The 23529-nt window shown below is 49.3% G+C and overlaps 1 protein-coding gene across 1 annotated transcript in view; it reads right to left on the reverse strand.

The window, feature by feature from the left end:
• Positions 1–486: 486 nt before the first annotated feature.
• Positions 487–23529, reverse strand: part of LGR6 (leucine rich repeat containing G protein-coupled receptor 6) — a 121351-nt gene continuing 98308 nt past the window's right edge. Inside the window, exons 7-18 of the mRNA XM_049770626.1 lie at positions 23050–23118; positions 20791–20862; positions 20577–20648; positions 19405–19473; positions 18391–18462; positions 17412–17477; positions 16324–16395; positions 15899–15970; positions 14174–14299; positions 13483–13643; positions 5982–6062; positions 487–2150 (exon numbers count right to left, since the gene is read on the reverse strand). Coding sequence (XP_049626583.1) covers positions 895–2150; positions 5982–6062; positions 13483–13643; positions 14174–14299; positions 15899–15970; positions 16324–16395; positions 17412–17477; positions 18391–18462; positions 19405–19473; positions 20577–20648; positions 20791–20862; positions 23050–23118 — 2188 coding nt within the window. The 3' untranslated portion in view covers positions 487–894. The remainder of the gene's footprint in view (positions 2151–5981; positions 6063–13482; positions 13644–14173; positions 14300–15898; positions 15971–16323; positions 16396–17411; positions 17478–18390; positions 18463–19404; positions 19474–20576; positions 20649–20790; positions 20863–23049; positions 23119–23529) is intronic.

The raw sequence follows: 23529 nt of genomic DNA on the forward strand, positions 1-23529 counted from the left end.
GGAAAGGCAGCCAGTCAGTTCCCTGTTTGTACCCTCCTCACCCTGGATCGTCCCTGTCATTGAGGGCAGAAGAGTCAGAGGTGGTTGAATTTGGGAAGAGTGTGGATGTGAGGATGCCTTCTGCCTGCCCCCAGGCAGGAGGCTGAGATCAGATTCCTCTGGCAACCCCCTCTCTAAGAGGGAGGAGAGGTAGAATGGTACAGTCTGCTGGATGGAATCATCCATTTTCACCAAGGTAAAGCTCCTGGATCAGAAGTTTTAAGGGTTGGTGGCATCATGTGAAGTGAGACAGAAATTCATATCATATTAGGATATTCCATGAAAATCAGACAAAACCCTGTTGTCAAAAATTTTGGGAATCTGGACAAGCCAAAGTACAATATATTTTCCTACTATTAGACCTTTTAGTCTTTCCTGGACTAACACACTGTGGATCTCTGGGAAATGAGAGAGAATCTGCAGCAATCCCCCAAATTTACTTTATAAGGCAGATCTCATGATGAACAGGACACAGAACCCAGTGCAGCACCTCTCCATGATTGCCGGGAGATGCTCAAGTGCCTTTGGTGGTCCTGGCCCACTGAACCATGATCCATGACCTGCTCAGGCCCTCAATTGCTCTTTGTGACACTCTGGTTTGTTTCCCTTAAGCAAAGGCCCAGATTTTAGGATGGGTTAGGGAAGAGATTGGCAGTGAAAGTGAAATTGAAGAAGGCAAAACAGGCCCAGTAGCACACATGGCCATAGGAGAATAGAGAGCAAAATCGCAGGGAGCCGGCCCTCTTCCTTGGACCACACTGCTGAGTTTCAGTTGTTAATTTGACAAGCAGCCATCCTTTGTGGAAGGGAGAGAAGAGAGGGCAGAGATAGGAAGAGAATATTGAGGAGGAATATTTATAAGTGTGAGGCAAAAACAGTGCCAGGCAGCTGCAAATCCTGGTCCACTGACAAGCCCCCACCTGTAGGCACGGCTGCCTCAGCCCTCAGCAGCAGTTCTCCATCCATGGAGGGTTGAGGGGTCCCAAAGTGGGTTCCCTCTGGCTCTACAAAATGGCTGCCCTCCAGCCTGGGTCCCCCTGGCTTTTGACAGATGAGGGTCACTGAGGGCTTGAAGCCATACGCCTCCAACCCTGGAGGCTGCCCTGCCTCAGAAGCTTCCAAAATAAGATCCACATCCGAGAAGGCTACTAGCGCCTGCGTGGAATCGCAGGAGCTCTTCTCCAGATCGCTGGCCACTCCGCAGGCCAGAGGCCCAGGTTGACCCGTGCAGTGCCAGAGGCGGCGCAGGTCATCCCTGAAGTGGGGGTTGAAGAGCAGGTAGAGCAGTGGGTTGAGGCAGGCGGGCAGGGGCAGTACCACGAGCAGGACAGACTTGACAGCATCCGGGGTGACGGGGAAGAGGCCAAGCATGGACGCGAAGCTAAGGAAGGCCACGGGGCAGTAGAGCAGCCCGTCTGCAAAGATGAGCCAGGCCACGTGCCGCACCATGGCGCAGTCCCACACGGCCTCGAAGTCACCTCTTGGCAGGTCACAGTAGAGTTTGATGTAGGCGGCTGCCACAACCAGGAAGCAGAAGGAGTTCATCATCACCAGGGCCACAGCGAAGCCCAGGGCTGTTGGCTGGCCGTCTGGCGGGGCATAGGGCAGGCAGAGTGGGGAGGCCCCATACTCGCCCACGGAGGCCAGGGGTAAGGCCGCAGCCAGTCCAGCCAGGATCAGGCAGCCCAGAGCCCCAGCTCGGACACTGCCCAGGGAGGGGCCTTTGCCATAGGCCCGGACGCAGGAGACGGAGACACTGCACTGTACTGCAGCCAGTGTGAGCAGCAGCACAGAGGCCTCGGACCCAAGCACGGCCAGGAAGCCTGTGGCCCGGCAGCCCAGCCCCGTCTCCCAGCGGGCTCCATACTGGGCAAAGTGGCCAAAGGTCAAGGCGTCAACAGAAGCAAGGAGGCCACAGGAAATGCCAGTCAAGGTGTTAGCACCTGCGATGGCACCGACCACGAATTTGACAGGGGGCAAGGGCACGGGGCCCCCTGCAAAGATGCTCAGCAACACCAGCCCGTTACCCAGCACTGACAGCAGCACAATGGCCCACACAGCCAGGCGGATGCCCCAGCTCTCAAAGAGGTGCTCGCAGGGCTTGAAGGGGCCTATGGAGAGAAAGGCAGATATTATTTCCGGGCTAGGGCTGCTGGAGACTAGAGACTAGGCTCCCCCTGAGGCGGCAAACCATATCTCACTCAGCTACCAGGCAAAGGGGACAGGGAAAGAGATTGCAACTTCCATTGCTCTTCCAAGGAGCTATAAATGCTAACCTGATGGAGCCACAGAAATACGGACCAATGGGGGGAGAGGGGGAGAAACATGGACCAATGGAAACACACAGCAAAAACACACAAAAGGAGGAACATAAACAGGAACATACAAACAGAGCATACATCAACAGAAATGCACACAAAATCACACAAACAGAAAGACACCAATAGAAACACATAAACAAAACAAGCACCAACAGAAACACACAAACAGAAACACTCAGAGAAATGCACAAATAGAAATATATACCAACAGAAACACACACAAACACACACACACACACACACACACACACGGGCCATAGTGGTAGCACAGTGGTAGGACATTTGCCTTGTACGCAGCTGACCCAGGATGGATCCGGCTTCGATTCCCATAATCCAATATGGTCCCCCAAGCCAGGAGCGGTTTCTGAGCGCAGAGCTAGGAGTAACCTCTGAGCACCGCTGGGTGTGACCCAAAATCCAAAATAAAAACAAAACCAACAGAAACACACAACAAAATACACCAACAGAAACACACAAGCAGAAACACAAACAGCCAAACAAATAAATACAGAAATAAATGCGCACAAATAACCACCCAGCAGATCCCTGGCAGTGAAAACACCTTAAGCACAGCTGTTTTCCCATTTGGAAAGGACAGACTGGCCCATAGGTGTGTAAAGGGCCTCAGACTGGGGTTGTGGCCAGGGCAGAGGCACAGAGAGGCAAGGGGTTGCCAGCTAGTGGTTGTCCTGACTTGAGGCTCTGTCTCTCCCACTCAGTGCTCATGGCAGAGCCCTGACCGTCATATGCCAGCTGGCTCCCCATTGCTCAGTGATAAGCCAGCAAACCGCATCTGGTGTTCTGGGAGCTCAGAAGTAAGGCAAGAGAAAACCAAGAAACAGGTGCTTTTGTCTTGTGAGCTCCCTCCGAAGAAGATGGGAAAGAGCTGGATGCCTCTCGATCCGGGCCCTGCTCTTCAATCACTTGGTGTTGTTGGACATGCTATTTCTTCATTATTTTTGGCTTCAAACTACTTTAGTTTATAGCTAGCTAGTTTGGGAATTCAAAAAACTTTTGTGGGAGCTAATTTTTATAATTTTTTAATTTAGTGAGTAATTATTTGCTCTAAATAATTAGTGATAATTTTAAGATTTGGAAAAGATGACATGGAACAGTTAAAATTCTCAGAGAGAACTTATTATATTGGTATGTTTTCTTCTAATTGAAAATCCATATGTAGGGGCCAGTGAGGTGGCGCTAGAGGTAAGATGTCTGCCTTGCAAGCGCTAGCCAACGAAGGACCGTGTTTCCATCCCCCAGCGTCCCATATAGTATCCCCCCCAAGTCAGGGGCAATTTCTGAGCCAGGAGTAACCCCTGAGCATCAAATGGGTGTGGCCCGAAAAACCAAAAAATAAAAAATAAATAAAATAAAAATAAAAATCCATATGTATATATGTAAATCACACCTAAAGGTTCAGATCTTGCTTTTTTGTTTGTTTGTTTGTTTGTTTGTTTGGGGGGCACACCCAGCTGCGCTCAGGGGTTACTCCTGGTTCTATGCTCAAAAATCGCTCCTGGTAGGTTCAGGGGACCTAGGGGATGCCGGGATTTGAACCACGGTCCTTCTGCATGAAAGGCAAATGCTATCCATGCTATCTCTTTGGCCCCAGATCTTGCTCTTGTTTCTATGCTCAAATGTCAGTTCTGGAGGTGCTCAGGGGTCCACATATTGTGCTGGGATCTGTTGTATGCAGGGAAAGCACCTCAACACTTGTATTCTCTCTCAAGTCCGACATATGAGTTCTTAATCTAACTTAGGATTTTTCTATATACCAATTTTTTTGTACTTTTTATAACACACCTGGTGATTCCCATGGTTTTGCACCAATTCCTTGTCAGTGTTTTGAGACCATGTTGCATGCCAGAGATTGAACCCAGGTTGGCCATGTGTAAGACAAACACCTTAACACTGGACTATCTCCCCAACCCCCTAATATCTTTTTAAAGTTAAATTTTTATTATTCAGACTTTGCCACTCAGACTTGTACTCCTCAAAAAATTCACTGAGGCTGTGCAGCAAAGGCTGTGCAGCCTATAAATGTACCCGCTATTTTATTTTATTATTTTATTTATTTATTTATTCATTTTTGGGTTTTGGGCCACACCCAGAGGCGCTCATGGTTACTCCTGGCTCTGTGCCCAGAAATCACTCCTGGCAGGCTCTGGGGACCATATGGGATGCCAGAAACTGAACCCGGGTCCATCCTGGGTTGGCTGCTTGCAAGGCAAATGCTTTGCCGCTGTACTATCACTCCAGCCCCTATACCAGCTTTTTTTTTTTTTTTTTTTTTTTTGGTTTACACCTAGCAGCGCTCATGGGTTACTCCTGGCTCTACGCTCAGAAATCGCTCCTGGCAGGCTCAGGGGACCATATGGGATGCCAGGATTCAAACCACCGTCCTTCTGCATGCAAGGCAAACACCTCACCTTCCTCTCTCCTGCCCCTATACCAGCTATTTTAAACAAAATTCAGGTTGCAATTTGTTTTCTGGGGCTTCCTCTTTCACCTCCCCATTGTTGACACTTGGTTTTCCTAAGTGACCTTTCTGGGGCAGGAGTAGTAAGGAGAAAGGAGAAAGCACCAACCACTTCCTCCGGTCTCTTCCCAGGTGGACACTAGGGGGCACTCTGGGGTCACAAAATACCGACGGTAGGTGTGGGGCAGTGGTAAGCAAGGGAGGACGAGGACTAAGGCTAAGGGGCTTCAGCTAGGGAAAGATGGAATACTGGAAAATGGAAGTCAGGTAAAACAGAAGCAATTGCCCGCTGCTTCTTGTTCATTCTGAATAGCCCCTGCTCAATGTGTTGCTTCTCTCCAGGCTGGCCTTAGCATGCTGTACTCCAGCAAAGGGACCACTCCAGACACTGTTGGTGGGATTGTGTCAGTGAGAAAGAGCGTTTCCTTCTTGGGCTGGAGGTATCCAGACAGTCTCTCAGGTTAAGCTACTTGCAGCACCTGCTTTGCATGTGGCTACTGGGGTTCTATCCCCAGCGTAGCATATGGTCTGTTGAGACAGCCAGGAAGGAGCTCCTAGCACAGAGCCAGGAGTAAGTCCTGAGTACTGCCGGATGTGGCCCCTCCTCAATGCCTTGTCATCTAACCCCTATCAAAAATTCAATGATGTTTTATAAAGGAAATAGAGAGAGTTCTCCTACCCTGTGTCAGGAGAAGCTTAAGGAAGGGGCTGCTCTTTCCCTTAGGTGGAGCAGGAAGGGACTGGGTGGGGAGAAACCCTGTGGGGGATTTTATATGGGGGAAACCTGGAAACCCCTTTCCTGCCCAGAACAATAGGGTCATGATATTCCTTCATTTACAGAGGCCGCTCCAGACAGTGGAATTTCTGCCACCCGCTCATTAAGGTCTCTGGACTCCCCTTTCCTCTGCCCTGCCTATGGGCTACCCTATCCAACAGCCACATAAGGGAAAGAAAGAATTCTAGCTCCTCATCCCAGAAAATGCCAGAAAAGGTTGCACTGCTTCCCTCTTTCCCCCACCACAGACACACCCAGGCCCAAGTAGAGTCACAGACTTCTAGGAGGAACTCATGGTTTCTCATAGAATGTGTCTCCTTCTCCAGTGCTCCATTCCCACCCAGTACCCCATTACAACTAGTTTCACCTGGGATGGGACTACACTGGACACTGAGGGGTGGTTTGGAGTCTTCCAGCTCCAGCTGGAACTCATCCAGGTCTGGGTCATCTGAGAGAAAGAGAGAGAGACAAGAGTGGTTAAGGACTCCAGTCCTGGTGTCAGTCAATCCCCCAGCCTTTGGATACCCATCCTCTTAAGAAGCCCTAAATGTTAGCGACCGACCATTTGGTCAACTACATGGGCAGCTCTGTACCGCGGGTTCTGCTCCCCATCATCCCCAGCTGGCCCTCCCTGCCAGTGGGCTCTCTGCACCGGCCAGGCTGCCCCATGACTGAGTCAAACTGTGAACCCCAGACATTAGAGACAATTTCTTAAGACTGTGTAGTGGCAAAGGCAACAAAAATAAACAAATAGGACAACATCACTTTAAAGAGTTTCTGCATGGCCAAGGAATACAGGCTAAAACTAAAACACAGGCTAAAACTAGAACAGCTAAGTGAATGGAAAAAAATATTCACATTGAACATATCATATAAAAGCTTGATATTCAGGATATATAAAGTATGCACAAAGATCAACCAAATTTTTTTCAAAATACCAATCACAAAATGGGGAGGGCAAATGAATAGACACTTCTCAGAGGAAGATAAGTGGATCACCAATAGGCACATAAAAATGTGCTCAGTATCACTTATCATTTGGAAAATCCAAATCGAAACAATAATGAGAGATCACCTCACACCAGTGAGATGAGAATTATCAACAATAGTAGAAACCATCTGTGCTGACAGGGATGTGGAGATAAAGAAATTCTCATTCTTTGTTGGTGAGAATGTTGTCTGGTTCAATCCCTGTGGAAAATGGTATGGAGAGTCTTCAGTAAACTTAGAATTGTGTCGCCATATGACTCAGCAATTCCACCTTAGGGTACCTATCCTCAGAACTTAAAAACATTCTTTCAGAAGGATATAGGTACACCATTATTCATTGCTTCATTCAGTACAATAGCTAAGATATAAAATAAACCTAGATGTCTAACCACAGATAAATGGATTGTGAAGATGTGGTACATATACACAATGAAACACTATACATCTGAAAAGAATGATAAAATAAGAAGGGTGTACTTTTTTATGACTGAAACCTAACCACAAACATGTTTGTAATCTTGGTGCTAAAATAAACATATCAAAATAAAGAATGATGAAATGATGCAATTTGCTGCATCCTGGAAGATGGTCGGTTGAGTGAAGTAAGCCAGAAGAAAGATAAACAGGAGGTCTCACATATCTGTGGTATTTAGAGTACCTAGATGAGGAAATATAATGTAGTAAAGGGGGATACCTAGATCAACCTTGACATTAGATCTTAGAAAGGAGGTCAAAAGGGGTCGAAGAGATAGCACAGCGATAGGCATTTGCCTTGCATGCAGCCAATTCAGGACAGACAATGGTTTGAATCCTGGCATCCCATATGCCAGGCACGATTTCTGCACACAGAGCCAGGAGTAATCCCTGAGCGCTGCCAGGTGTGACCCCTAAACCAAAAATATAAAAATAAAAAAATAAAAGAGGAGGTCAAAAAAAAAAAAAAAGAAAAGTAATCAAGATGGAGGAACCAGAGTGATAGCACAGTGGGTAGGGCATTTGTCTTGCATTCAGTCAATCCAGGTTAAATGCCCAGCATCCCATGTGGTCCTACAAGCCTGAAGGCATGATTTCTGAGCATAGAGCCAGGAATAACCCCAGAGCGCTGCTGGGTATGCCCCTAAAAACAAACAAAAAATCAAGATGGTAAGAAATATGAGAAAGGGAAGTAATGGAGGAACAGGGGTCAATACTTCAATTATATTGCGAATGTGGGAGAGTGGTATAGCTATACAGCCAAAGCACAGACTCAGCAACACTGAAAATGTGATTCCAGTGAGTTCTGGTTCTCACTATCATGAGAAGTTCCCACAGTTCTAGTATCTAACAGAAAGGTGGAGTGAAACATTGAAAGCAGCGTCCATATGTACCAGACCAATGTGGAGCTATTTAACAAAAAGCTGAATGAGATGGTCCTGCTCTCAGAGAGCTTATGGTAATGAACAGGAAGCACACAGTATGAGGGCCCAGCACTGCTGAGTCAGCGAAAGGCCATCAGGGCCCAGTGCTGAGTCAGCTAACAGATCTGTCATCAGAGCTCAGTCCTGCCTAGTCAGTTAATAGATCTGCCATCACAGCCCAATATTGGGAGGGGTCACACTCAGAGGCGCTCAGGGGTTACTCCTGGCTCTGCATTCAGAAATAGGCACAGGCTCAGGAGACCATATGGAATGCCGGGAATTGAACCACCATTCATCCTGAGATTGCCACATGCAAGGCAAAACACCCTACAACTGTGCTATCTCTCTGAACCCCGCAGCCCAATCTTTTTTTTTATTAATATCTTTATTTAAACACCTTGATTACAAATACGATTGTAATTGGGTTTCAGTCATGTAAAGAGCACCTCTCTTCACCAGTGCAACATTCCCATCACCAGTATCCCAAACACAGCCCAATCTTAAGTCAGCTAACAGACCTACTATCAGAATCCAGTACTGCTGAGTCAGCTAACAGACCCACCATCAGGGTCTAGTACTGCCAAGTCAGCAAACAGGTCATTATCGGGGCCCAGTCCTGCTGAGTCAGTTAACAGATGGTCTTGACAGAAAGGACTGAGAGCATCTGTGCCAAGTCAGAATATTGCTCCCTTGTCCCCAAGAATCCCCCCGGGATAACCCCAGCAGCCACACAATATAGGTACCTTTTTGAGAGCAGTTGACAGAGGGACCCTGAGGCTCATTAAAGTCATGTCGGTTTCCTGAGGTCCTGCAGCCAGGGAGCAACAAGGCAGAGCTCAACTGGAGTCTGACCTTGGAGTCCAGCCCTAAGTACTGCTTAGGGGAGGGACAAATTGGGAGAGATGGGGAAATGGCCATAAGAGCTTTATAGATAGTCTGGCTGAAATATTGTGGGAAAGAGCACCTTCTAACCCCAGAGAGAGACTGGAACCAACAAGTTTTAAAAATCCCCAAATCAAAGTCAGGGCTGCTGTAAGTGTGAGAAAATAGGTATCTAAAGGTATAATAGGTATCTACCAGTGTGAGAAAATAGGTATCTAAAGGAAACCCACTGATAAGGAAATTGTTATATGTTGAATTAAATGGATGCATGTGGAAAAAGTCAGATAAAAGAGGGAAAGTGCTGGGACAGAACTAAAGGCCTCATAAGTGCAAGATGAACAACTCTACTGCTCAGACCCATCCAGGCCCCTAAATTTTTTTTTTTTTTTTGGTTTTTGGGTCACACCCGGTGGTGCTCAGGGGTTACTCCTGGCTGTCTGCTCAGAAATAGCTCCTGGCAGGCACGGGGGACCATATGGGACACCGGGATTCGAATCAACCACCTTTGGTCCTGGATCAGCTGCTTGCAAGGCAAACACCACTGTGCTATCTCTCTGGGCCCAGATTTTATTTTCTTATTCACTGTTGTGATGTTTCCTTTTTTTTTGATTTTTGGGTCATACCTGGCAGCGCTCAGGGGTTACTACTGGCTCTACGCTCAGAAATCACTCCTGGCAGGCTCAGGGGACCATATGGGGTGCTGGGATTTGAACCATCATCCTTCTGCATGCAAGGCAAATGCCTTACCTCCATGCTATCTCTCTGGCCCATGTTGTGATGTGTTTTTTTTTTCTTTTCTGTTTTTTTGGTTTTTGGGCCACACCCGGTGACGCTAAGGGGTTACTCCTGGCTATGTGCTCAGAAGTCGCTCCTGGCTTGAGGGACCATATGGGATGCCAGGGGATCGAGGTCCGTCCTAGGCTAGCACTGGCAAGGTAGAAACCTTACCTCTAGCACCACCACGCCGGCCCCATGTTGTGATGTTTCTTAAACTTTGGACTTTGGGGGTAGGAAACAGGACATCTCAGAGGCCCATAAGTTCTGTAAGATCTTTGAAATTATCGTCTAAAGCCTTAGAGCTGTAGACAAGACTCTTTTGCAGTGATCATTTCTTTATGAAGGGCTGTGTTGAAGTGTAAGACTTCAATTTCTTGGAGCTAGAAAAATGTACAGGGAAGAAGGCACTTGCCTTGCACACAGCACACCCTGGTTCAATTTCTAGCACTAAAAGGGGTCACTTCAGGACCAGGAGTAGCTGAATATAGTCCCAAACCAATTGTGTATACACACACACACACACACACACACACACACACACATGTAGTTGTTGCTTAGGGGTTGGTGCTCCCAGCTGTGTTGAAGGGACCATGCAGTAATGGGAATGGCACCTGGGCTACCAGCATGCAATGTCTGTACTTAGCTCTTTGCCCATTTCCAACCATGCTCAGGATTACCCCTGGCTCTGTGCTCAGTGACTTGGCAGACTCAGGGGATCACATGAGGCGGGGAGGTAGGGAATCAAACCCTGGTCAGCCTTGTGCACGGTGAGCACCTTGTTCACTGCACTATTGCTTCTGTTGTGCTTAGCTCTTTACTTAGCACCTCAGCCCTATTGCTCTTTAAAGAATATAAGTCAGATTTAAGGGACATGCCCTTGCAGGCCGTGAGGAGGTGACTCTGGCCACATGTGTCCCTAACTTTGGTGCTCATGGGGGTCACCATGTGTAGATTCTTTCTCCCTACCTAATGGATGAACCCGCTCAGCTGGGAGCTTTTGGAAACAGCCGGAAGATGCTGTATGCCCAGACCCCATCAAGGCCAACAGGACATGAGTTGTGCCCCACAGACTGGCATTTCCTCCCACTCCACCTTTCCTTTCTGCCCGCCCTGCTCTCCAGTACGGGGCTCAGTGATACTTTGAAGCAAAAATGAAAGACAGTGGGTGAGACTGAGGGCTCAGTTTGAGGCTGGTAAAGTCACAGCCAAGGTGTTAAGTAACCACTCTTCAAAGGTGGAGGAAATCGAATCTGACTGCTCAGCAGCTCCTGGCTTCCCTCCTCAGCTTTATTAGTTCCCATAGGAAGTGGGGGCCCTGCCCTAGCTCCCGTTACCAGAGAGGGCAGCCAATGATCCTAACGCCCTATGGCTCTCCAACACCCGATGAACCTGGCAGAAAGTTTCACTGTGAGAAAGGCAAGTTTCCATTCTTCCTTCCAGCTCCTGAGGGAGTGTGCAGCAGACATCCTGAGTGTTCTCCGGGACAGCCGTCTGCCGGACCATGGCCAGCCATGCTGGGTTCCTCCTTGTCAAGTCTTTACTCCCTCCCTGGGGAGGTACCCCACAAGGGATATTCTCAGAGACCCCAATATTCTGCCAAACTATCTCCAGAAGCTGTGCCCTGCACCTCAACACCCACAGGCCTCCCAAAAGACCCTGGTGCCCCCTAGCAGTCCCAGTTGGTGGCTCTCAATAGCCTCTGTCATTGCCAGACAGTCTCGTCAGCCCCAGCGGCATCTGCCTATCTCCCTCACACACGGACAGTTAGAGCCAGGCCAAAGTGCTACATGGCTGCATGACACACAGTGCTTAGGACCCAGCTCTGTTTATACCAGAGTGAGATCTTAAGATGCTCTATGGCGCTGGAGTGATAGCACAGTGGTAGGGCATTTGCCTTGCACATGGATGACCCTAGATGGACCTGGGTTCAATCCCCAGTATCCCATATGGTCCCTCAAGCCTGCCAGGAGTGATTTCTCAGCACAGAGCCAGGAATAACCCTTGAGCACTGCTGGGTGTGGCCCCCAAACAAACAAAAACAAACAAACAAAAAAGATGCTCTATCAGACTTGGTTTCCTGATTCACTTTGCCAATTGATAATTGGGTGTCTGGTGGTGGTGAGTTTGACATCAAAAATGGTATTTATAATCCAGAGAGATAGATGGCTTAAGGGTTGAGCATATACTTCACATGTGGGAGGCTCAGTTTGTTTTTGGGCACCCAACATTGCACAGGGCTTACTCTTGACTGTACTTAGGGATCACTGCTGGGAGACCATATGTGGTGTCAGGGAACCCTGAGTCATCCATATGCAAGGCAAATGCCCCCTACCCACTATACTATCTCTCCAGCCCCAGGGAGGCCTAATTTTGACCCAAAACACATCTTGTTTTCCTGAACGAATTGCCAAGAGCACTGCCTGGTATGCCCCAACCCTCAAGAAAGAAAACAAACAAGACCAGAGTTTGCAGAGATTGCTCAGTAGGCTGGAACACACCTTTATACCTCTACAACAAGGCTCTGGGCATTGGTTTAATCCCTGCACTATAGGTGATCCCTGAGCACTTCCAGGAGTGACCGTCAAGCATAGAATGGATATAAGGCCCTGAGTACTGTTAGTGTGCTCTGAAAATAAGAGGGGAAATAAAGAAATCGAGATATCAGGGCTCCCTTTGCTTTCCTCCTGAACCTGCCTGTGCTGGCACAGAGAATGGAAGTCCTTTCTGCCCATTACCTAAGACTCTGGTTAGCAGCCTGTCTTTCAGAGCTCACTTGGCTGCCTGCCTCCAACCGTAACATTTGATTTCCCCCAAGTCCTCCAGAAGCAGCCAGGTCTGGCTGGAGCCACCAGAGGAAAAGAGCCCTTCTCAAAGTTGGGCACCCTCATGCACCCAGACCAAGAGGCCTCAGTGTTTTGTTGCCCCCTTATGGGGGCAGAGTACATACTCCCTGGCCTGCTCTTTAATTCTAGACCATAAAGTGAGGGGACTACTTTTATCTGAGCAGGCTTAAGGGAATCAATTACAGGCTCCCGTGACTTGGATTGGCTAGTTCAGGGAAACAGGTCCTTGAGAAGGGGTGGCTGTTTGAACACTATATGACTAAAACTCAATATGAACAAGTTTGTCTCTTTGTATTATTTATTTATTTATTTTTCAGTTTTGGGGCCATACCCAACATTACTCAGGGGTTTCTCTTGGTTCTGCACTCAGAAATCGCTCCTGAAAGGTTTGGGGAACCACATGGGATGCCGAGGATCGAGTTCAGGTCTGTCTCCAGTCAGCTGCATGCAAAGCTAATGCCCTACCACTCTGCTACCACTATGGTCCCTGTATTTGTATTTGTATTTTTTGTAAAGTTTTTGGGCCACATCCAGCAATGCTTAGGGATTGCTCCTGGCTCTGTGCTCAGGAATCCTTGTGGTGGGGATCAAGTCCAGGTCCGCCAGGCGCAAGGCAATCGTGCTACTCACTGTTGTATTTCTCCAGCCTCCTCAACTTTGTAACTTCATATCTCACAGTGATTCAATAAATTAAAATAATTGAAAAACAAAAATAAAGTTAGGGGTCATGTGAGGAGGCTGTGAGGGGAGGAAATGCTGGAGACCAAGGACTTGGGTGCTGCCACTGTTGCTGCTACCACTATCCTTCTCCCCCCCCCCCCCCCCACTCACACAGCTTTGGAGAGACAAGGTGCAAATCCACTGGTGGTTTTCTCTCAGCCCATTTCTGGGAACCTGGGGATTCCCCTGCAGTCTCCACCCCTAGGGCTCCCCTAGGCCACCTCCCATATCCTATGTGAATACCAAGGCCAGTACTCACAATGGTTCTCAGCATGCCCAGCAGGGAGGACAGCAGGTCTCTTTGGAGCCTCTTCATCTTCAGAGTGCAAGTCATCAGCCTCCCACTGCCCTGAGGCCTTGAAGAAGCTGGCACAGGCACCATAGGCACAGCACTGATAGGCATAGGGCACCTCCAGGATCCTGCACAAGAGGATGGCCTTAGGAAGGTGCTGGCCTTGGAGCCTTCTGTGTGCAGGGCCTCAGTCCGGCTCTGCCGGAGCAGGATCCACATTTCCCAGCTCCTTGCTCATGGGGAAAACTGAAGCAGGGAGAAGAATCTTCTAGGGTGTCCCCATATTTAACTCTGAGTAGGGAACAGTAGCCCTGAAGTTTGACAACTCAGCTCTAATGTCTTAGGAGATAGAGGATTCTCTATCTCTGCTCTCCATCCCTCTATGGTCACCTGTGTGGGGGAGGGCAGGTGCCAGTTGGCAGGCAGAATCATGTAGGCTGCAGATGTAGGAATGGCCCATATATCCCAAATGCAAAGAGGATCAGGTCCAGTGAGGAGGACCCAGTTTCTGAGGGGTACCTCTTGGGTTAGGGGAAAATGTTCACTGGGCAGACCTGAGCTCCTCTGGTCAGCTTTGGTGAAAGCCTAGACTAAGGCCCTCCAGCCTTGCTCAGATGAGGGTCTGTAGCAGCATTCTGGGGGCCAGCCCAGCCCTCACCTCAGTTCTGGGAAGCTGTCCTTGGAGAAAGTCTGAGACAGAGCCAGGTTCCCTTTGAGTTTCAGGTGCTTCAGGGCCCCCAGTCCTGCCAGGGGCAGTGTGGTCAGCTGGTTGTCAGTCAGGTCCCTAGGACAGGAGATGGCAAGGTTACTGGTGGTCAGAGAGGTTGTGAGGGGTGTGTGTGTGTGTGTGTGTGTGTGTGTGTGTGTACGTGTGTGTGTGCGCGCGCGCATCAAGGGTGTGACCAGACCACCTGGAATGGAAGCAAAAGAGAAGCCAAGGGCAGAGATAAGCACAGAGAATATATCAGAAGGCAGGGTGTCAGGAGTGGATGTGGGCACCCTTTCTCACAATCACTCTCCCCTCTCTACTTTTCTTCCTCCTCTGTCCTCCTTTCTTTCCTTATCAAATGTGAGTTCCAACTCCATACCAGGCACAGGAGCAGCTGTCAAATACCCCCATTTTCTGGGATTGGAGCCCCATTTTCCACATCTTTCCCACATCCTCCCAGGTTCCCCTGCCCAGCTTTTTGGGGAAGCTGACACTTGACACCCCTACCCCTGCTTTCTGATGCTACAAGAGCCCAATAGGGGTGGGCAGGGCTGGCTGCTGTCACCCTGCAGAAGGAATAGCTCTGTAGCCAAAGGGGATGGTACAGAGCTCCTACTCTAACCATGTTAGAGGGGGCCAGGGAGGTGTCCAGAGACCAAGGCAGGAAGTCTGGCAAAGTCGCCAGCTCCCTGAGTAACCAATGGACTCAACCCTGCTGCCTTTCAATGTCCTCATCTTTCAAAGGAATAAAAATCTCTCCCCTACCTATTTGGCAGGAGGAGAGCAAACAGGAGAGGGCAGACAGAGCAGAGTCTGGCAGGGCTGAGGCCCTGAGTGCAGTCAGTGGGCCTGGGAGGGGCTGGGCAAGGAGTTCTGCCCTGGACATAGTCAGTTCCTTCCTGGGACTGACTGTGTGAGAATGGGACCAGAGGGTCCCTAAGGTCAGGAATGGATCTTCCCCAGGAGTCTTCACCAAAGACACCCCCTTTTTAATTTGTGATGCTATATCCAAAAGTTTTCAGGGCTCACTACTGGCTCTGTCCTCAGGGATCATTCCTGGCAGTGTTCAGAGGACTGTTTAAGGTGCAGTGGATTGAACCTGAGTTATTCTCAAGCAAGGCAAACTACCTGCCATTGTACTGTATTGCTCCAGCCCCACCTCCCCAAGCTTCTTTTAAATTGAACTTAGGACACAGTGTAGTGACCAGGCTTGCATGTGGGAGCTCCATCAGAGGCCCTATCAGCTCTTGACTTGCAACCATCCTCCCAGAATTGCATGTCCCTGTTGGTCTGACAAATACTTCAAACCGAAGAATGACAGTCTCCACAAGGAATCAGAGGACAACTGAGCTCTGGGAGACTAGGTCCCCCAATTCCTTTGCTGTAAAGGCATTTGGCTCATACATATTCTCTCAGTGCATGGAAAGGTTGGTGGAGGGGCTGCAGAGAGCAGACAAAGGCTGCCCCAAACGCTGGTGAATGAAAGTTCCAAATCCTGCAGGAAGAAGCTCTTTGGTGATCAGGACTGTGAGGATGACTGATGGGCTAGAGTCTGCCTCCTGAACTGTGTAGTCATTACACACAGACCTTCTGTGGGGTAGCCTGTAGCCCCTGCCACTAACCTGCAGCCCCTCTGGGTCTCAACCCTGGGAGGAGCCAGAAATAGACACTCACAGCTTGACCAGGGAGTGCAGGGTTGAGAAGGCCTCAGGGTGGATGGACCGAATAACGTTCCAGCTCAGGTCACTGCAGACAGAAAGGATATGACATGAGAGGTGGTGATATGTGGGCCCCACATCCTCCCCATCTGAGGGCCACAGAGCAATAACCTTGGTCTTTGGGAGAGGAACCTTGTCTTGCTCCCCATCTGACTTAGGAGCAGATGTGTATCAGCTTGTCCCCTGAGTCTCATGACCCCTGGGTCCCAGCTGGGAAAGTGGCTTGAGAAGCCATTGGAATGGGGGACAGAGGGTGGACACACAGAGGTGTCCATCTCCTGTGTGTGCTGTGAATGGGAGGAGGAACCTGTTATGTCATGAACATGTGTGCAAAGGCATGAACAAGGTAGAAACCTGCCCCAAGTCCTTCTGGGTACTCACAGGGCACGCAGAGAGCTGAGCTGGCTGAATGTGTCGGCTCCAATTTCCCAGATGCGGTTGTGCTGGAGGCCACTAGCACAAGAGAGGATGGATGAGCCAATCGGCTCTAAGCCTGGCTCTGCTCCACACCCCCTGTGCATTGGGAGGAAGAAAGGAGAGCCCCCCACTTCTCCTGGCACAGGAAGAAAGGGCCCAGCCTGCGGAAGTCACTAGAATTAAAGGGACAAGGGGATCCGGTTGCCTTGGGTAAGTGGGTCAGGAGACAAAGCCACAAACCATCCCTGTGGCCCAGAAGGGAGTCAGTTTCCAGGGTTCCCACTGAGCCTGGCTCCCAGCCTAGCCAATCTCCCATCAAGGGTCTTTCAGAGCCCTGCCCAGCTCTCAGACAGACCAAGAGAGGGGTCATGCTGAGAAGCAGGACTTGTACACTGGTGGTCTGAATGGGGCTGGATCCTGGGCCTTGACATTATCAAAGACTCTCCTTTCTGTGGCATCCATACAGACAGGACAGACCATCCAATCCTTTCACTGCCCTAGACCCCAAAGGCCTAAACCTGCCTAAAAGCAGAAGGCATGGGGGACCCAGAGTTGAGACAATAGGAGCTAGAAGATGAACAGAACTCATGGAGAATGGGAGGGGGGAATCACAGCAGGAGATGCTCTGGGGCTATTCGAAACTCTGTGCTCAGGAATGGCCCTTGGCAGTGCTGGGAATGGAATTGGGGTTGGCTGCTCATTGGGTCCTAAATGTAGAGAGTTTGCAAAATTCTTATTTTCTTGTCAAAAGCAAATGTTAACTAAATGACCTATGCACACATGTACATGCATATCACATGTATGTGGGGGGATAAGGGCATGAATTTGAAAATCTTCCTCCTCTATATTCTGTGTTGTTTTTGCCCATACAGAACCATGTGAGATCCTGGGGTGTCACCTCTGGGTTTGCATTTGAGTCTAAGAGCCTTGTCTGGGTTTTGCAGCCCTAACCTTGGGTTGCCAACAGGTTAGAGAAGGAAGAGGCTCAGATGGACTGGCAGATCCCCCTGAATGAGTGCTGAACCCAACCCCCAGCAGTCACCCAGACTCACATTTCCTCCAGCTTCTGACACCTGTGCAGGCTGGGCAACTCCTCTATCTGATTATGAGATAGTTCCCTGGGGAGAGAGGTGGTATGGCATGAGGCTAGGGCTGGCCATGTGGGGCCTGTCAGCGTGTGGCTGCCAACACCTCCCACAAGACCCCTGAGTTCTCTGTACCCGTCTTCACACCATTCCTCAGCCACAGAATGCTCCATCTATAGGTTAGCCTGGGAAACCAGAAGTGAGAGGGGCTTGGCCTGGGAAACTGTAATGGACTCTGAGTAGCCACCAGCAGATACCACCAAGTAAGCAGCACCTTTAGTCATTGTGTATAGGTTGACAAAGACCATCTGAACTGGCCCTTCAGGGGTCATTTTACCCTGCCCCTCCCCAGTTGATGAGGAAACTGAAGCATAGAGAGGGGCTATGATCATCCAGTGGCCAACCTAGTCTGGAGCCCCCATCTCTAGAGTTTATCTAGAGCCTTCATCTCCAGAGACTAGTGCTTTTTTCCAGAGCCTAACCCTCCATCCAGAGCTGAGAGCTCTTGTTTAATTGAGGTCACAGGTTCCAGCTGGAGTTGGGGGAAAAGCAGGAAAACACCTTCTGCCATTTTGAGCTATGTCAGCATTTCCAGAAGAGATTTTTCAGGGGTAAATGCTAGATAACAGCCATGAGCCTAATGTCTGTGAGGTGCTGGCACACAGCTCAAGCTTTTTCCACATTTCGCAAACGAGGGAATGAAACTCTGAGACCCCAGAGAGAGTCAGAATTTATCCCAATGGTAGGGGCAGAACCCCACCCACAGGGGTGCCACCTTGATTCTTAGAGTCCTCCTGGGCAGGTGGGGATGATCATGCCCAACAGGTAGAGCAGCAGCCCCAGACCCTTACTGGGGATCAAGTGGGACAGAGCAGGAAAGGCCTTTGCCAAGCCACAGAGGTGAAGGCATGATGCCAGGGCTGGGGAATGCTTGCAAGCCACTCACAAGACTCGGAGCCTGGGCAGCTGCTGGCACATCCCCGGTGGGAGCAGCTGAATGCCAGCATGGGTCAGGGTCCTGTGGGGAGAAGAGAGACAGAGCTGGCACCAGGCCCAGGCCCCTTCCTTGGCCCCCATTTCCAACTCTGGGTCTGACCCTCTTGTGAGAGGTCCCAGCAGCAGGTGGGGCTGCGGGGACAGAGGAGCTTGAATTTCCAGATCCGAGCTCCCCTGAGCCTGGCAGAGTAGACAGGGCACAGACATGGAGGGGTCCTTTGCTTAGCAGAGGGCAGACTCAGCTTGGCTCTAAGATTTTCAGTGATCTTCAGCAACATTAGTACTGCATGAGAGTTCTAGAATCTTCTCTGGGACCCTTAGGGAGGAGGGAGAGCTAGAAAGAAGCTCCCTTATAGGCCCAGAATCAAGCTCAGATCTTGCTCCTTGGCCTTAGGGGAGGGAGAGAAACTAGCAAAGGAGAAAGGCAGCAGTGGCAGCAGCAGTCAGGGCAGGAATACAGGGAAAGACTCTAGGCCCCGGTCATCCTTGAGGATGACATTCCTTCAGCATAAATGTGTCCATATGTCACTGACTTGAGGATACCACCAAGCCAGAGTGCTGAGTGACTGGCAAGCAGGACAGCAGCTTTCACTTATGAGTCTGCAGGTTCTCAGTCTTGCATGTAGGGCTGCCATGCTTGGACACTCCCAAGCCCTCGCAACTCAACGAAAATGAGGAGGAAGTCTATAGGAACCAACTTCTGAGGGGCAAATGAGGGGGTTTCATATCTGGCTTGGGACTCTGATGTCACCCCCTAAAATCTGAGCACAGTAAAGACAAGAAAGAGCAGCAACCAAAGCCCTAAACTGCCACATGAGGAAGTGTTCATGACTCTCTTTGGGTCAGGCTATAACCAGGCAGAAATGAGCAACAAAAGACAAAGTGGGAGGCAGACAGAAGAGGTCTTGGATGATTCCAGAGTGGGGTTGAGGTGTCTGAATGAAGAATGGGCATACGCACTTACAGAATCTCCAGGCTGGTGGTCCCTTTCAGATCTGGGAACTCCTGGAGGTTCGTGGCCCCGTTCAGGGATCTGGTGACAAAGGTGATGGATGGGCTCTGAGCCTTGACATGAAGCCCATACATAGCCCCCAGCAGGATCCCATCAGGGACTCAACCTTCTTGGAAAATGTCATTCTTAACCCCAACCTTTCCAAATCACCCCCAGAAACTCAGGGGCTGGGGGGAGTGGCTTTGCTGGAGCTGACAGGTTGCAACCTGCTGTCCAAAATATAAACCAAAGACACAGGATAGCTGGTTGCTTCTGGAAAAGTCAACGGCTGCTGAGATTTTCTTATTAGGTCCCGGCTGGGTCTCCTCCAACTCTCATTTACTAGGATTTTGTGAGAACCTTCCACTGCTTCCCTGAACATGATTTAGAATAGTGGAATTGCACTTCCTGTTTCCCCATCTGAATGGGAACATGGGCTCATATGGACATGATAAAAAGTATTAGCATTCATCTGGAATGAGCCCAGGCCTAGAGTCAAGAGGCCTGTGTCCCCATAACACACATATACAGACACAGACACAGATACACACAGACACAGATACACACAGACACAGATACACACAGACACAGACACACACACACACTTTTCAGAGACAACTGAACCTCACTAATTGGCATGAAAGTGAGGTGTAAGCATTAAAGATCTAGTTGTATTATTGTGATGTTGAGTAATGTCTGGAAGTGATTTTGATGAAACAGGACTTGGTCTAGGAATGGAAAGAGGGAGAAAAGAGACAAAGGTGTGTCTTCCACCCAAAGCACTAAAGATGGTGCCACAGAGGCCAACTCGAGTGCTCTGAGGCCAACACGAGTACTCCAAAACCAGAGCTTGCTCCTTCCCCCTTCAGCAGGTATTGGTAGAGCAGTTACTCCCTAGAGACCAACTCTCTAGGAAGACTTTGAAGAAGGGCCCGGGAGAAGCCAGAGATGGTGAAGGCGGGGGTGAGGGTGGGGGGAGAGGTAAGTTATTTGGCTCTGGGTATTGGCCCTGTGTTCCCTGGTGACTAGGCCTCAGTGGAAGTGGTGCCTTGCCGGTGAGAATTGGGCACAAGGCAGGCAGGGACAGTGAACAGGTAAGAGAAAAAGAGCAGGACCTGGCTGGGACTGCTATAGATGTGACTTACAGAGTGTGCAGTTTTGGCAGGTACTGGAACGCCGACCTTCCCACAAACTGAATTGGGTTATCATAAAAGTGTCTGGAAGAAAGAAACCCAGCTCAGCCCAGGGAATTGCCTTCCCCTCCTGCCCTCAGCAACCAGGAAATCGCACATTGTGAGGGAACCCGCTCTTTGTCCTGCCTCCTAGAAGCACCCAGACCCAAGAGGGAAGGTTACTCACATGGTCTGCAGCACAGGGTTCCCCATGAAGGCCTTTTCTGGGATGACCTTGATATTATTGTTATGGAACCCCCTGGAAGACAGCAATAGAAGTCAATAAGACTTGGAGAAAAGGTGCATAGGGAGAGAAAGAATTCTGTCTCACAAGGATCTATGAAGCTTTAGCAGGAAGACCAAAGGGACGTGAGATGAGGAACGTCCAGCCTGTGGCGTTTCTTCCTTATTCAGTCGCACACTTATCCTCTTTTCTCTCAAGAACAAAGGGAAGGGTCAGATCAATAGCACAGTGGTTGGCCTTGCTGACCCAGGATGGACCCAGATTCAATTCCTGGCATCCCACATGGTCCCCTGAGTTTGTCAGGAGTGATTTCTGTGCACAGATCCAGGAGTAACCCCTGAGCACCACCAAGTGTGGCCCCAAAATAAAAAATAAACAAATAAATAAATGCTAAAAAAAAAAAAAAAGGACAGAAGGAAAAGTTGAGAAAATAACTCAGGAACAAGAGACAGAACTCCACACCCCACAGAATGTCCCCCTTAGTCTTTGGTGGCAAGAATTCCAGAGTCCCAAGGAGGAAGTAAAGGGTTTACAGGAGACAGAAAATGGTTTTCAGAGGGTGTGGGGGGAGGAACTTTTTGTAAAATGTTGGTGACTGAAAGAAGTCTGAGAGGAGATGGAGAAGGCCTTGGGGAAAGAAAGGAAGTAGGTATGAGCTGAGCCTCTCAAGTCTAGAAACCAGCAGTTGCACGTTTGACTTATTGAGAAGAATATTTAAAACGAAATGGGGACTGAGCAGAGAAACCATGTGGGGACGGGGGTTTTAGATCCTCTTTCTTGTAAGTGGCTTCTAACCAGGTAGATGGCGACCCCCTCACCAGTGGCTCAAGATTAGTTTGACTTTCCACAGGACAGAGAGAAACAAGCACAGGAACAAGACACAGACAGATAGACAGACAGACAGACAGACAGACAGACACACACACACACACACACACACACACATTACAACTGCAATACAGAATGAACATTTCTCAGAGGCATTATAAGTTCCTCAGCCTGAAGGTAGACTTAACTCAGACACCTTGTTTCTATTTCTGTATCTTCTGCTTACTAACCCCAAATATCTTCTACATGCTCACACTTACCTCAGATACCCTCCTTACAATTTATTTATTTTTTTTCCTCCTTATAATTTACATTCACCTTGCATACCCAACCTGTTTGTTCATTCATTTATTCTAGGTTAATTTTCTTACGATGTGATTATAAATATCTCCTTGGTGTGGTATTGGGCTAAGCCCTGTTGGATGAAGACATTCCTAAGACTGAAGCCCTGATATCAAGAAATATTCTGTAAATAATATATGGAGACAGAAGACAGACAAACAGAACAGATAGACACACACACGCGTGAATCTTCTCACTTGTGCTCATAGAGCTCTCTATCTCTGCTATGTCTTCTGTCCCTTTACCTTTGCTTACTTGCTTCCCTCTATACTCTGCTAGTTAATCAAAGCTCATTTCTGTCCTGTCCCAGCAAGATCGAAAGTTTGATCATGAACTTCGCTGATAGTGGAGAAAATTTCAACAGACTCTCCTCAGGTACTGACATTCAGCTGCCCTGTTACACATTAGCTGCCACAGCCACCAGACCTTACTCCTTCAAACTTCTGAGGGGTGAGCAGCTGGCATGGGCTGATACTATGAGGTCTCAAATGGCAATGTTGAGTGGTGCTCAGGGATTACTCCTGGCTCCGTGTTAAGAGATCATTCCTGGCAGGGCACAGGGGGACCATTTGGGGTGCCAGTTATCAATCTAGGTAGGTTGGTTGCAAGGTTGTATTATCACTCCAGCCACTGCGCTGTTCACCCTGTGTTGTCCTGTGTCTTGAGTGTCCCTGATAGGCCTGTAGGTCCCTATGAAAAGCCTGTCTGCCCTCATTTGGGGATATCTGTGAGCACAGCGCTGGCATGGAGGGTGTGGAGGAAGTTAGCACCAAAGGAATGCTGAAAGGAGGACACAGAGTGACACAGAGCCAATTCATCCCCTCTCCTCACTCCTGGCCTCCAACTTACAGCCTCTGACCTGAGTCTCCTCAGGGTTCACATCTGCTGAAGACACCCTGTCCTTGGAAAAGCTCATGAGGCTCAGAAACCACAAGTGTCAAGGAGGGCATGAAGTTTACATTCACCAGGTCATGGGGAAGTACAGGTGGAGGAGGCCCAGGGAGAAGAGGACCCACTCAAGGGGGTGCTTACAGCTCCTGTAGTCTGCCCAGAGTCCGGATGGCGGCGGGGAACTCCTGTAGCTCATTATAGTTCAGGTCTCTGGAACAGAAAGCAGACCTGGCAGTCAGAGTGGGCTCCTGAGCACTGCAGGTCTCTGAGTAATGCAAACCCACCAACTTGAGGCTGGCCTGAGGAATGACTTTTCCAGTCAGTGGGAGCCAGCTGGCAAGGACTGGAGAAACAAGTCTGGAATTCCATTCCACTCCTCAAATTCTAGGGCACCTCCCTGGCAGCAGACATAATTTGAGGGAAATCTCTAGGCTGGCAACCTGAAACAGATCTTCAGATAGTCCCCAAAAGCTCTTTTATGAACCATCTCAGGGCTGGAGCAATAGCACAATAGGTAGCGTCTTTGCCTTGCACACAGCCAAACTGGGTTTGATCCCAGCATCCCATATGGTCCTCTGAGTACTACTAGGAGTAACCCATGAATGCTGCTGGTTGGGCCCC

The sequence above is a fragment of the Suncus etruscus genome, chromosome 3, assembly GCF_024139225.1.
Source record: "Suncus etruscus isolate mSunEtr1 chromosome 3, mSunEtr1.pri.cur, whole genome shotgun sequence".
NCBI classification, from domain to species: Eukaryota; Metazoa; Chordata; class Mammalia; order Eulipotyphla; family Soricidae; genus Suncus; species Suncus etruscus.